Source organism: Notothenia coriiceps, unplaced genomic scaffold (genome assembly GCF_000735185.1).
Source record: "Notothenia coriiceps isolate Sejong01 unplaced genomic scaffold, NC01 NC01_scaffold00000339, whole genome shotgun sequence".
NCBI classification, from domain to species: Eukaryota; Metazoa; Chordata; class Actinopteri; order Perciformes; family Nototheniidae; genus Notothenia; species Notothenia coriiceps.
The window spans coordinates 1,755,684-1,770,583 of record NW_011333040.1 but is presented as its reverse complement, the minus strand read 5'-3'; the positions used below and the strand labels follow the sequence as shown (position 1 = coordinate 1,770,583).

General features: G+C 41.1%; 1 protein-coding gene across 2 annotated transcripts in view; it reads right to left on the bottom strand.

Annotated features, from left to right (window-relative positions):
• The window catches only part of LOC104942209 (collagen alpha-1(XXVIII) chain-like), a 29,604-nt gene extending 17,681 nt beyond the window's left edge, over positions 1–11,923 (bottom strand). For both annotated transcript variants that reach the window (XM_010767410.1, XM_010767417.1), the window contains exons 1-14: positions 11,651–11,923; positions 11,356–11,507; positions 9,418–9,992; positions 7,656–7,676; positions 7,507–7,569; positions 5,649–5,702; positions 5,495–5,539; positions 5,283–5,309; positions 4,845–4,889; positions 4,654–4,698; positions 4,446–4,499; positions 3,261–3,329; positions 3,094–3,162; positions 2,577–2,645 (exon numbers count right to left, since the gene is read on the bottom strand). In XM_010767410.1, coding sequence (XP_010765712.1) covers positions 2,577–2,645; positions 3,094–3,162; positions 3,261–3,329; positions 4,446–4,499; positions 4,654–4,698; positions 4,845–4,889; positions 5,283–5,309; positions 5,495–5,539; positions 5,649–5,702; positions 7,507–7,569; positions 7,656–7,676; positions 9,418–9,992; positions 11,356–11,500 — 1,281 coding nt within the window. In that variant the 5' untranslated portion in view covers positions 11,501–11,507; positions 11,651–11,923. The remainder of the gene's footprint in view (positions 1–2,576; positions 2,646–3,093; positions 3,163–3,260; positions 3,330–4,445; positions 4,500–4,653; positions 4,699–4,844; positions 4,890–5,282; positions 5,310–5,494; positions 5,540–5,648; positions 5,703–7,506; positions 7,570–7,655; positions 7,677–9,417; positions 9,993–11,355; positions 11,508–11,650) is intronic.
• Positions 11,924–14,900: the final 2,977 nt, after the last annotated feature.

The window sequence follows — 14,900 nt, the reverse complement described above, 5'->3', positions numbered from 1 at the left end:
AAAGTAGGGTTGACATGTGGATATTATCCGGCTGAACAAAACGTGATCCATCTCTTAAATATGTGTCAACCACAGATCTTATTTCGAGCTATTTTCCAAAATCCTATGGAGAAATTGCATTGCGTTTTAGACGAAGGAACCGGAAGGAGTTTACTTCCGGGTTTAAGGACGCGTCACTGCGGCTATACTCGATTCTGATTGGTCAATTCAGAACACGTGACACGTTGTTAATACCGAACAGACAGACCGCTGTCAAGCACTTATTGACCGTTGTTAAGGACGCTCACATCTACACAAACAAGTCCGTTCGATTTAACTGTATACAGTTTGGCCTTTTTTAACTGACAAGACAAGAGCGACAAGAAAACAGCGGAGAAGTAACGGGCAGAAATCCTCCTTTTTCCGCAACGGTCCAGACATAGACATCAAACAGCGACACATATTCAGTTGCCAGTTACTTTGGCATTAGGGCAGGGATATCTAGATACTTTGCAAGGTTTGACATCATGAATTGTGCTACTTTTAAAGCAAGCAGCAATGTTTTCAAATCTGTAATCAAAAAGCTCCTCAAAAACGCTATCGAAGCAGTTCCTGCCGTTGCTCCGTTAGTTCAAACATTAACAACGGACTATTTTTCTTAGCGGATGCATGTCAATTTAAATCAATACAACAATTTTTTTAATCAATAAAATCATTTTCTAAATCCATAAAAGCATTTCAATTAATAGTGGGAGTCATGTCGTTACTTTGTTGAGAATGTGGCCATGTAATAAGCGGGATAATGTGCAGGGACTTGGTCATTATGGGGAAAAGAACACCTTCATGCCGATCTAGATCCCTCCGCTTCGCGTCGGGCTCCTGATCAGCCTGTCGGTGTTCTTTTCCCCATAATGACCCCGTCGCAGCACATTATCCCTTACTTGTCATAAGCCTCTCATATTGACGCAGGAGCGGAGGTGCTAATGAAGATGAAACGGGGTAAGATGGCTGCAGAGCTCCTGTGAGTCTGACGCCTGTCGAGACACGCCGTAGAGAACAAGAACGCCACCTGTGAGTCCGCCGCTAAATCTCCTGATGAGGAAGAGAAGGAGCCCCCCACCACCCCCTGCTCAGGAACTAGCTGTTAACCTTTAGAGGAAAGTTTAAAAATGTTAAATTAGACGGGAGAAGTGGAAAAAATAATTCTGAATTACAGTGCCTTCTGATGTAAAGCCACACCAGTGTTGTGACACCCTGTAGCCAAAAGGGATTACATCTGTCAAGACCTCAAGACATTCCATTAACTTAATAACGCTTCATTTAACTGTCTGCATTTATCAAAAGAACAAAGAATTACGCTCTGCTGTTTGTTCACTTATGGAGCAGATTTGGCTTCGGGGCACATGTTTCAAAATATCAAAAAAGAAATTAGACTTAGGCCATTTTTAATAGCTGCAGGAAAATGAACACACACAGACATTGATAGCACGATAAGGGAAGCTTCATTATTAATTTCTTCTTGTTTTCTTCATAGCTCTGTAGCTATGCAAGTTTTCGGTTTTACTTCTTTTCTTAGTGCAAAACAAAGTACTTCCAAAATAATTTCCCCATGTGACCTGACTTGGGTTTCTAAGTAACGTATTGTATGTGTTATTTAATAGCTTATGTTAATTTCACTTGTGTAGTTCTGTAATACTGTTTCAGTACTTTGAAAGTTACAATTCTGCAGGAAAAACACGGGATAGCCTTATCTTTCAGGCATTAAAAATGACTGCAATTGTTGAATGCAGAAAACAAGCAACTCATTTCTAAGGCAGTGCTTTTCAACCAAAGGGCTGTGAGAAAACCAATTTCACTTAGTCGCAGAAATAGTAAATAATTTGCCATTGTTGAGCCTTCAATGTAGTGGCTGGATAAGTAATTAAATACTCTTCCACGCCAGTAGGTGGCAGTAGAAAGCGCAATAATGACCTTGTTAATTTAAGACAGTAGATGCGACGAACAGCAATGGATCAACATTTTTTAAAGAAGGACCCTGAACTGAGTCATGGACACAATTCTAAACTCTAAAGCAGTTAATCATGAAGGAATTTACCGAGCAAAATAGAATAATCTGTGAGAAGGAACATAACTAACATTTGGATTGAGAGCCCCGGTGCACCTGTGTGTATCCCCGTGTGTGTGTGTACATCCTGAAGGGAGGCAGACACAGGAACAGACTCATTCTTTCCTCTCTGCATGAGTCACTCACGCTGTCACATCACAAGGTGTCCTGGTTATTTTCCTGTCTCATCAGCCGCTGTGCGCCGGCGTGTCCTCAGCGGGGACGATCAATGGGCCGGATCATATCATGCGGTAATGGGAGCCATACTGAACCGCTGCACTAGATGTGAACGTATGGAATTTCTCATGTCTTTTAACTATACACGGTGTCTTTGTCAGTCATTCCTCCCTTAAATCTGGAGCCCAGCTGGGTCCTCAGCGCAGGTCAGTGGGTAGGCAGAGAATTGAAGGTGAATGCATGAAATGAGGTCAAACGGGGTCAACGCTTTTAACTGTTAGCACAAACAGCTAGAGGCGTAAAAGACGTAACTCACCTTTGGTCCAGGGAGACCCTCTCCGATCTGTCCTCTTTCTCCTTGGACTCCCTGTGACCCTTGAGGCCCCTGAATAAAACAAAACGATCTGCATGACCACAAGAGGAACATCAAAAATGACCTCTTTTACAATATACTGTACTTTGTGTGTGAGGGTTACACGTGGGGATTGCAAAGCAGAAGACATTTTGGATGATCAAGGGTCAGACGGACGGATCCAACTTTGATTTTCATTTAACAGCTTCCTCATTCAAAATGATCGTAAACATTTAAGAATTTACAGATTAAAACCGACTAATTGATTTAGCATTAACAGGTGTTTGAACCTGCTTCAGTTGATAACATCTAAAGTAGTCAGCAACAAATGAGCAGCCTTCATTTATTGCTGTTGTGTGAAGCCAAAGACCCAGTGTGAACTCTGCCGGTAGATCTGTCTGTTATTATTTGAATCTGTAAGTGTGCAGTACAGAACTTGAGGTACACAGTAGTGTCAGAAACAGGGGGGCTTCCTACTCACCGGTGGTCCAGGCTCGCCAAGTCCCTGAGGACCAGAAGGCCCTGTTGGCCCGTGGTAACCCACAGCACCCTGATTGGTAGGGAGCGACATGAATGCAGGGTGAGACACAGGTGCTTTATTATGTTCCCATGACTTCATTTTCCAAAACAATAGGATGAAGATTGTACCTTTGGTCCCGGAAGGCCGATCCCAGTTTCCCCTTGGATTCCAGGTGGCCCAGAAAGTCCCCTTTCCCCCTATAAAACACAGGCAGGGAGAGACATGTGCTGATACCAGAGGAGATGCACACGCTGCTGTGAGAGTGTGAGTCCTGGGTAGGACACCACGGGGCATCAGTGAAGCTGACCAGAACCTACATCCTCCCACTCTACTTTCTCTTCCTCTAATTGAAGCTTCTTTAAAGGGGGTTTAGGCATGTATAATGGGATCCCTCCATTCCTTTTGTCAAGATTTTATTGGTAAAGAATGCAATTATTCACTCAGAGGCTGTAAATCATGGCCATGGTTTGCAGCAGGAGGGCACATAGGAGGCGTGAGGAGGGTGTGGAAATGTTAGCGAGCGCATACCGGCACTTTTTTTTTTTTTCACTTCCCTTGCCCTTTCATGCAAGTCGGGGCGATGTTTAGAGCCAGACATTAGTCTGCCATTCAGCTGAAATAGAATGACAGCCAGACAATCAACATGAACATTCTTCCAAAAATAATTAGGGAGGGAACACTTGCTGGGGAGTGTGGGCTCATAGCAGAATTGGCAGCTATAACACGAGAGAAGGGGCTTAAAAAGTAGAGAAGGACAAATAAGCTGACGGGGTAATAACAGATGAGGCACTTCAAAGAGGCTTCAAATGTTCCACTGGATCATAACTCACAAATATGTGTTTGAATGTATGATCAGCTTGTAGGCCACCTGACGTTTCTGATGTTATTTATGCGCCAGGATCATCTGATTAATTCCAAACGCATTTTAAATGTCAACTTTAAAAAATGTCTCTGAGGAGAAACCCTCAGGAACAGAAATAACACTTCATTACGTCTGAGTTCTCACACTTTATATTCTTACACATGCAGCAACACCTTTTTTCAGCTCTGCAACGCCACAGGTAATGCTCATAATCCTGGTTCTGATGAATCCCCTGACTATGAAAGACACTTAATTGGGAACAGACTTGACAAGAAAAAAAAAAAATATCCATCTGGTTTTGGAGAAGGGGAAAGTCTGTATGTAAAGAAAGGGCCAGTTGGAAACTAGAAAGTATGATATGCTGCTTTTGTAGTTTCCTTTTGTTCTTAACACATCCCAGATACAGAGGTTTGGTTCGATTTAAAAAGCATCAAGACTGAAGAATACTTACTTTTTTACCCATTGGACCTTCAGGCCCATTGTCGCCAGGTGGACCAACTGAACCCTGTAATGTGAAGAAGAGAGAGAAGGTTACACAGGGGCATTGAAAAGTAGAAATTAGAAGATGAAGAATGATCAGAATGGATAGCATTTCAGATTTAGCATCATAACTAATGGGACAGAGCAAATGGTGAATTGGATTTTGTGATATATTTCACCTGAAGTCCACGATTTCCTCTTGGGCCAAGTGTACCTTCAGGACCCTAGAAAAGGTGTTAAAACAATTAAAGTCCATGAAAATAATACAAAAATAATAGAAGAAGAAAGAAAACAGGGTTGAGTAAAAATGACAAATGTGACAAAAAGTTAGACTTGGTTTTAAATTATAACAACATTAAGCAGCACGTACTCTGTCTCCCTTAATTCCAGGAGTGCCACACTCCCCTCTCTCTCCCTGTAAGAGAAGGAAAAGCAGTTTAGTAAAGCGTCATCTTGCATCATTTCAAGTTTATGACACAGATTTCCAGGAGAGAGATTTATCTTGGAAAATGGGTTTTAATATCCCAGCCAGGTGCTGGTGAGCAAAGCCTAACTAGATGGGACCTACTTAATTAAATTCCTTTAAAAGAAAAGTAACTACAGATTCTAGCAGACAGGCTTGGCATTAAATACAGATGAATAAAAAGGAGAACAAAAGGCCATGATATTTCAAAGTCTTTCCTGTGAGTGTTTCCTTTCAAGGCCTTGGAAGCATAATTCTTCACTCTCTGATTGTTGCATATTTTACACAAGCGTGGGAATCTGATAATCTATAGAGACTGCACAGTAAATAGAATCCATACAATACCTTCTCTCCTTTGTATCCAGATTTCCCCTGTGTGTATAAAACAGTCATGTTAAGTCAGACAAAACACTGCCACACAAAACCCAGAAAAATAGTTGTCACTTTTTGTCCGAGCAATGGTAGTGTGAAAGGTGAACATAATTACAGTTTGTTTATCTGTAGGCTACTTGTCAATTTTGACTTAATCCCAAGTTGATTGAAGACACTAAACTCACCTCAGATCCTTCCCGACCAGGAAGTCCACTGAGCCCACCCTCACCCTAAGGGAGAGAGGAATATTAGTTTTACAAGGAAAGGCCTCCTGGTTTGTACGAGAAGCTTCTTGTCTCGAACCGGTAGTGAATGAGTGATTGTTTAACGGGGGAACACCTTGTGTCCTTTCGTGCCGGGGTTTCCATCTTCTCCAGGACGGCCCTTCTTGCCCTGTGTAGAAAATAATGGAAGTAAAACAACTGAATAAAAACAAATCATACAATTGTACTCCTAATAAATCCTTATTTTCTACATTTACATACAAAACATGTTAAGGTAAGCTTTAGCCACTTTATAAAAGTGGTTATGCAGGAAATAACATGTGATACCTTTAAACCTAATATGACATTTAAATCAATAATAATAAAGAACATCCAACTTAGCCTTCAGCAGGTTATCTTAGCATAAAGGCTAACAGAGGGAAGCTAAACCAACAAGTACATGGTTTATTAATAAGCCTGTGAGCTGTTAATAGGCTGAATAAGCTTTATGCTAAGCTAAGCTAACTAGCTGTAGCTTCATATTTCCTGACAGACATAAGTGGTATACATCTTCTCATCTGACAGAGCAAGAAAGTGAATGGGTGTAAATCCCACAATGTTCAACTATGCCTTTAAGTTTGGCAACTATTTTAAAGAAGGGAACAACCGCTTTAACTTGTAGTGTAGCTATTCATTCATGTTTTGCTTTAGCTGCTAATAGAAGAGTCTTTTTTCTTGTTAGCTGCCTTGTGTTCTGCAATACGCAATTCAAGAGATCTTTTTCTTGACCCCTCGGCTCCATGTTGCAGCAAAATGTTGTGCAGCTCTGGTGAAGTCTGGGCGCAGATGAGTCAGAGGGGTTATCCAGTTGTCTGTATGTGTGTGAGAGGAATCACCCCAACAACTGTCTGGCTCTTCTCTCTGTTTCCATGCATCGTGCATGTTGTTATCTTTTAAATATCTCCCAGTCTGTCAGTGCGCTGCGGCTGATGTGAAACAGCTTTTGTTCGGAGCATTAAGTTTAAAGGGGTAATTACTCTGTTCTCATCCTGTGAAAATACATCAAAGCCCAACCACTACGTCTAATTGCCGCTGACCTTCACTGTGTAATAAAAGGCATTGGCAGAAGAAGAAAGTTGTGCATGTAACCTCCTATCCAGAGAGCATTTGTCCTCAGACAATCCCAAGTGGCTGGGTTCTTTGGAAAGACATGATCCTCCTGATTACCCATGTACATATCTGTTTAGGCCTGTTCTCAATAAACTTTAAGAGGAATGCAAGGTATTTTGCTTTACTAACACTGCTGCAGGGAAACAGAGATACTCAAAACCGCATGATTTACTAAAGCTCCCCAAAACCCTGCAATTATGTAGCCTGTTGGCATCTAGGGAGCCTTTTGTCAGCTGTGCTGTCCTCTACAGCGCTTCACTTGGAAGTGATGGTTTTTATGGGGTTTCAAGATCGGAAACATAATCTTACTGTATCTCGCAGAGGAGGTCCAAAATAGAACCATACAAAGTGAAATATGAAGTTATTAAAAATAAGTAGCGCTTGAGATGACCGGTACACAGCATTACTGTGTTCCTAGAAAATAGCACGACGATATCTATCTAAAGTTGAGGGGACAACCAGAAGTATGAGATATTTTCCTTACAGCAACAAATAATGTATATTTTTGAACCAATAGTTTAATACATAATACTATGCTCATAGTTATGAAAATATAACTTTATCATTCTTAGTTTCCAAAGCTAACGCTGGGTTTGCTAAAGTATAATCATATTACATATTCAGCTTTTGTTCTGCTACAAAAACAAGCTAACAAGTGGCTAAATTATCAACAGTTTGAAATCAACTGACGCAAAAAAAGATACTTCTGACTTTTTCAAAGTGTCTATAATGAAATTAAAATGATCCCTTCCAATCAATTCTGATATAATGAGAAAGGGGGATGAACAATAACTTAATAATCATAATGATGCATTCATACTCACAGCAGGGCCGCTGGGTCCCCTCTCACCCTTGTCACAAGCACACTTGCTCTGGGCCAGAGGACACTTCAAACACAGGGAAAGAAGAGTCAGACATTTGGGGACATAAATCAAGAAATGTGCAAAGAAAAAAGCTCAGTCATGAGACTTACCCCTTCATCTGCCAGAGCCGTCTGTGGAGCAAGAAACAGAAGAATGTCAAGATGTTGTCAGACTGAGGCCATATGGTTCATGTACCCCCCCCCCCCCCCAGCACACACTGTCAGAGCATATCACGGGAATCAAAGACTACAATTGAGATATTGTCGAAGTGGACTGATGGATGACTCTCAGCTTAATCCGTGGTCCCTGTTAAACCAGACAGTAAAGCGGATACATCCATTTTTAAATAGAGATACAACCCGGAGGTTTATGGTCCTAAAGTGATGAACATGCAGAAATAAAAACATCTTCCAGCGGCCATCAATCAGATGAACAAAGTTGTACAGATACTATGAAAGCAATACTTATTTATTGTCATTTTATTTTCGTGGTTTAGGTTATGATTGTTGTGGTATTTTGTTTGTCTAAAGATGGATGCCTCGCAACCCAAAATCTACCTACGTACAAATAAAGTAACCTAAACCATTTACTTCTGGTCTCAAAGTTAGATTGTAAGATTTTATTAGAGCCCCAAGCACCTGATACCCAAACACCCAATTAAACGTGTCCACAGCTGGCTTGGGTTCAGGCCTTCGACCTCCTCCACCTGTTTCTGCAAGTGGGTTCACATCCTTCGTTTCCTCGTCTTGGCAAAGCTCCGATTTTCACCAGACACTTTGTTTTCTTCAAAGCTAACCACATTCTCTACACAAGGAGGAATGGTCACAATTCCAATGAGACGAAAAACAAACCACATGCATTGATGGGTAAAATATCCTCGCTAAGCATTCAGGGGATGTTTCGGTGTTGGGGTGGGGTGTCTGAAGACAACAGACAGGGGAGTGATGTGGTCAAATGTTGAGACTGAAAGATTAAAGACAGTGTCTCAGCTGAGCAACTTTCTGATGACACACAGATGCTGCCCATGGAGGGCAATGAGATGAAAGTGTGCTGCTGGGCTCTTGCATGCCAGCAGAATTGCAGGCTGTCAGGATCAATGCTGTCGGAGCCTCGATGCAAGTTTTCTATAAAGTTTCCCCTTATCATATTTGGACGTATACCACCTGTGTCAACATTAAGAGTTTGAAGTGGTGTCTGTGGAGCGGGTAGAAAAATGTAGCGTGCATGCATGTTCATGCTGTGCTCTCACTGCAGCCGATTTTCCCACAAGGAGTTTTATAACACGGAGCATATGTTACAGCCAGCAGCCTGGTTGTGTCTGCAGGATGTTGCTGCGCAGCACATGTTCTAATTATGTCAGTGGAAATTAACCGTCAGTTCATGGAAGTGACCCAAATCACTCACGATAAAAAACTGGGAATGAAGACAAACTTTGTCTTGGGGTAATTCCCAACACACGTTTGTGCAAAAAATAATTTTCAAAGACATTTTTTCGCCCAACTGAGTGAATCAGGATGCATTCATCTTACAGTGATGACAGAAGAACTGTTACTATGGCAGCAGGTGGCAGGTGTACATCCGTGATGTAATGGGGTAAAGAATAAAGCAGTGGGTTTTGTAGGGACTTGCTTTTTGGGGGAATGAAGAAGTTAGAGAAGCTAAAACTCTAGTTTGCATTACTGGTAATAAACAAAAAATAAAAATATTATGCAATTACACAAACGATTAAAGTACCTTTGTAATTTATTTTTGTCCAAATCAATGACTTTATAAATGCATAGCATCTAAAACCAGAAAGCTGATTTGACCAATGTCACTATTGAAAATTCGTTATCAAATCTGAAACAAAAACCACATGTATGTTTTACTCACAATCTCCTTGATGAATTTATCCACAATGCTTCGGTCCTGCAAGTTGTGAAGGTAGCGGGAGGCAGGGGAGCTAGCGATTAGCCGCAGCTGGGCTACGTTGGCCTGCTCATTGGCTTCAGGTGTGATGCCGATGGTGAAGAATCGGACGCCCTGGTTTTTGGCATCAGCCACGGCAGAAAATATATCTGGGTTCCTCGGGTGTGAGACGCCGTCGAAGAGCAGGACGGCCACCTTGATGCTGCTGGGACCCGACTCCTCCAGGTAGATACGGGTGAGGTTGGTGATGGCGTAGGTGGTGTAGGTGCCGTGACCGATGTACGCGATGGGTGTGATTCGAGCCTTGAAGTCTTCAATACCCCTCCACTGTTTGAAGGTCTGCTCTATGATGACATGGCTGCTGTACTGGAGGAGGGCGGCCCTGGAGCTGAGGCCCCGGCCAGTCTGCAGCCGAAGGTTCTGGAGCCGGCCCATCACGTCCGAGGCGAAGCGCTTCTCCTGGGCATGGTTGTCCTTGGCGCTCTCTGAGCTGTCGATCAGGAAGGCTATCTCCAAACTGCAATCTTCATCTATGAGTGCTAAGGAAGGAAGAGAAGAAATCTTAGCAATGATATCAAAAGAAAGAAACAAGGGTTTGCACTGATTCAGACAGCCGCTTTGGACACTTTTATAATAATTTTTTATTACAGTGAAGCATTTTCGTGGAATCGTACGCTCAATGTGACTCGAGTTTTTACAAGATTGCTCTCAAGTTAAAAAGACTCAAAGCAGAAAAGTAATTGATTCATTTGAGAGTTGGACCTTCTGTGGTGTTTTGCGCTAAGCTAACGTTAGCTCACTTTCAACATTGCACTAGCTGCAATAGCCGCAACTACTGTTACTGTAGCTAACATGCTTTCAGCCCTGTGGTCAGAGGAATGGAGAGCCTAACAGGTGATTTGGTGGTTGCCTATCAACAATCACAAAAAACAACCCAGTATAATTGGGGCCTTATTTATTTTTCTTCAGTTTGGTGAGAAAACCTAACACTCTTTACACTGGTTAGCCTAGCTTAGACTGTAAACAAGGGGAAACTAAAAGGATTGCATACCATTACTTGCTGGCATTTCATCATAAGATGATATTTGTAATTGTTTGTGATGAAGAAAACAAACCAACAAGTTAACTGCACATGATGTATTATTCATGAATTTTCTGTTGCCAAGTTACTTGTCTGGACCTTTACAATCAAAACACATCACAATTACTCTCATATCAACACAGTATGGCTGTTCAACTTGTCTGAACAAGATATATTGTAGTTGGTTTGTGGAAAAAGAATTTCATATCCAGCCAAATATATAGATACACGTCTTCACAGCTAAATGGATTTTATGAGTCAGGGATAAATCTTTATCTATGGAGCCTTCAGGAGGGGTAAAGGTGATTTACTGACTATTTAGGCTCTATAGGCTTCCTTTTCCGGAAAAGTGTGATAAGTTCATGAATGTGACATACATTTTGAAGAGGGAATAAAAGCAACTTAACTTGCCGCACCAACCTTCAGCAAAGGAAGGAGGTCACAGATCTAATAGAAGCTGAGGATAAATCACATTAATCTTGGCGGAAATATGTCACTGAGAGAATGCGCCTGGGGAACCAGGATTCTGAGCGTATAAAACATTTGGGTAACAGAGCACTGAGCGGTCACAAAGGAGATGGATGGCTCCGAGAAGCCTTAGAGATATGATCAATCCGAGTGGATTGCATCCTCCAGCGATGTGCTTGTTGAGTATCATGTTCGATTTTATTTTTTTTACCTGTGGCAGCAGCTTTTTCTCCCGGTGATGAAAAAAGTGAAAGATGTTCTGCCTTCACAAACTCCATGCCACTTTACCTAGTTGCATCAGTGTAAAATAGACAATGAAACAGCCCCAGGGCAAATGTAGAAAAAATACTTACATTTCTGCGTTATGGAATTGGAGGGAATTACTTTGAGCTTCTTCTTAGTGGTCACCACCTCTTCCTCATAGTCTTCATCATAGTCCTGTGCACAGAGACCTTGGAGTCCCCACAGGAGCAGGAGCCAGTGCAGAGAAGGCAGCATGACTTCCCTGAGAGATAAAGAGAAGACACAGATGGATAAAAAGACCCTGACACGTCCTCACATTTTAATACCTTCCAGAAAAAAACTCAGAGAACAAGCTTTAACAAGCATGAGGCTTTGAGACTCAGGCATCAGGCATGCATAACTCACAATGTTGCTGACTTCGCTTTCCAATGTATTCAGCTCTATAGAGCTCTCCTGGCAGTGAGGAAGTTCAGGAAAAGTGCAAGTAGGGAAAAGGAGAAGGATTCTTCATTCAGAGTTGGTTTGTTTCCATGTCCTGAGCATCCAGCCGAGTGTCCTCTTCAGGGATGGATCCTGATTGAGTCTGAAGGTCAAGGCACGTTGAGGGGACACCAGCAGCAGCAGCACCAGTGGCAGTGTGTTACTAAAGGTTCACACTGTATTCTGCATCCAATGAGACTCAATTCAAGCCATTCAAAACTGGCAGTAAATTAAGGGAAGTCCTTCCCTCTTTCAAAATCACTCACTCCCATTTAGGGGAGTGTGTGGGAGGGGTACAGCGTATAGACAGCCCTCATCATCACAGAGCAATGAGTGCACCCCCTTCCTATCCTTTTCTTATTTTGTATTTGTGCTGGACTATTTAAAAACAGGGAGTGAAAGCAAATCCCCTGGGAATAAAAGCAATGTGTCAAAGACAGCTGGTTAGAATTTAAACATTTTTTCAATGTGTTGGGTTAGGGTTAGGTTAGGGTTAGGGTTAATGGGAGCACCCATTAAGACACCAAGGTCATGTCCTTGGTCATATTTGTGAAGAGTTAGGCATTTTACAAATGTTGACTGAGTCCTACTGTTTGTTGGCAAAAGTACTGTAATATAAAGTATTATTTTGTTAGTTTTGAAAAAGTAAAGGTCACATCCTTACAAAAAATCTCTATCTAATGTTATCTTAATTAAGATAGATATTTCTGAGGACTTGATACCATTACACTGTATTTTAGCATTTACCATGACTCTAATTGTTACTTTTGCCACTGTGGTGCTCTTTAGCAAATGTTACATAGTCTCGCTTTTTACTGAACTGTTAAAGTCCTGAGGCATTATGTTGTGCTGGTTGTCCATCTGTCTCTTTCTCCTGAATGCAATACCTCCGGAATGTCTTAGCACAAACGTCCATTTGGACCGAGGGTCAAAGTCAACATAACTTCACAAAACATGTTCTTAAGAAACTATTATTATGGCATTTAGGACAGACATGGATGCTAACTGCAACTGTACTGTTTGGAGAATTTTGAATTTACATTGGTGGTGTAAGCTGGAAATCTTCATAATGAACCGAATGCAAAAGTCGCCTACACAATGTTTCAGCTCACAGCTGGTTGCATCAGGACTGCTTTTAGCTATGTTTCGTCCCCACCAAAATCTGGCTTCAAAATGCTTGCTATGTTCTCTAGCTAGTTGCTAAGGTTCTCTGTCTGCCATTTGGGATTTGGGGCTGGGAAGGTAGTGAATATTTGGAGCTTTTTGCAGCTGCCTGTTGCAGACAACAATGGAACTTTGAGAACTGAACCGAAACAGTAAAGTTGTTGGAATTAACCAAAACAATGAGCTCAAAGACGCTATAAAGCTCCAAAGAGAGAAACTGCAGAATGCAAGCTACATCTTTCACATTACACATAATCTGTATATCCAGTGTTGTTATGAAAACATCTAGTATAGCTGCCATTATGTTGGTGTTTTCTTTTCTTTGGCTTTCAGGGGCCTCGCCCTCCAGGATAATCCAGAAAGCTGGAATAGTTTGTATAGGTGATTTATACCCTCAGGCAACACACCTTGCAAAAGCAGCGTAGCGTGATTCATCTGTAAAAACACAGAGAGCTGTCTTTCTGTTGGCATAATTCACTAAAAACATAAATTTCTAGACGACAGAAAGAAGTAAATCCGTATGAAGGCTAGTGCCACTATCATTTACAGCTAGGTCCATATTTATATCCTCTGACATTTGTCTTTTTGTCTACGGTCACATTCAACATTGTGAATGGAATTGACTACTATTTTCAGAAAAGTCAGATTTTGTGCATTGACCCATGGCATCCAGAGGTCTCTTGAAAGCCACCCGTTAAAGGTTATCACAGTTGACTTTCTTCAGAAATGAGCCCCGTTTTCTTATTGAAACCTGGTGCGTGTTTCTTTTCAGCACCAAAGAAAAGTCTCATAACTCTTTAATCTCAATATAATTCCTGTGCAGTCCCGGATCAGAGGAGTCTCAACATCCCATGAGACTGTCTGCAGCCATAAAAGCTGAAACTGGATTCACATAACTCTGCAACAGGGATGACTGTGTGTGTTTTTATTGCCTACTGTACTCCTGAAAGCAAGGAAAGGTGAGCTGTCACTCAAGAATGCTTCCCCTGAAAAATAGGTCTCCTTAAATCTGGTTCCGCTCTCCGTCCTTCGTGAGGAGACCTGATTATGCAAAGCATGTGTGTGCTAGTTTGTAATGAGAAATAAGAAGATGCTGTTATTGCTTGTCTGACCTTAAAGTTTTAAAAAGGTACAACTTTGGCTACTAAATTAATAAAACTTTGATTCTTCACTCTTTTTGTTGTATAATACACACAATTTAGCAAATCTAGGACTCAGCAAACGACTGAGTTTCAATATGAGATACCAGAAACCAATGGAAAACTAAAGAATATCAAGTTATAGGATGCTAAAATAGCGTATCTGGAAATCCACTTAATAGTAACAATCTTTTTTAAATGCATTTAGTTTCAAAGCTAAGATCCTACTTTCGTTCAAAGCAGGGATTCTGAAATAATGAGTTCTTTAAGCAGTGTCTCTAAATTATAAGACCCATTCTTTTAAACGTGCATATTTAAATAGATGAATAAGGACGGATTGATCTAAAAAAAAAAAAAAAAACAGTAATGCTCTAAGTAGATACAGACACCAATAAAGGGCATCAATAAAAAGCAAGACCTGGTATTTGGTATATAACACCACATCATTTCGTTTTTAAAGACTTCATAGTTTGATGTTGTTTTCTGTCTCTTTGCACTCCTTACGAATCTCTCTATGTTGTCATTTTGAGTCTCTTTGCAGTCAATTAGGGTCTCTTTGTATTCATTTTGATTTGTAATTATTTCGAGTCTATTTGTGTATTTTTTTTCACTGTGTAGTCATTGAGAGCCTCTTTATAATCATTGTGCTATTCTTTGTTGTCATTTTGAGTCTATATGTAAATATGAAGAGTCCCTGTGCTTTCCTCACGTTCTACTTGTTGTTTATTTGAGCCTCTTTTAAGTTATTAAAAGTCTATTTTTTTTATTATTTTGTGTCCCTTTGCGGACTGTTCATGTCTCTTTGTGGTCGTTCTGAGTCTCTTGGTACGTGAATATTTGATTGACATCTTGCCGGGGGGTGGGGGGGGGGG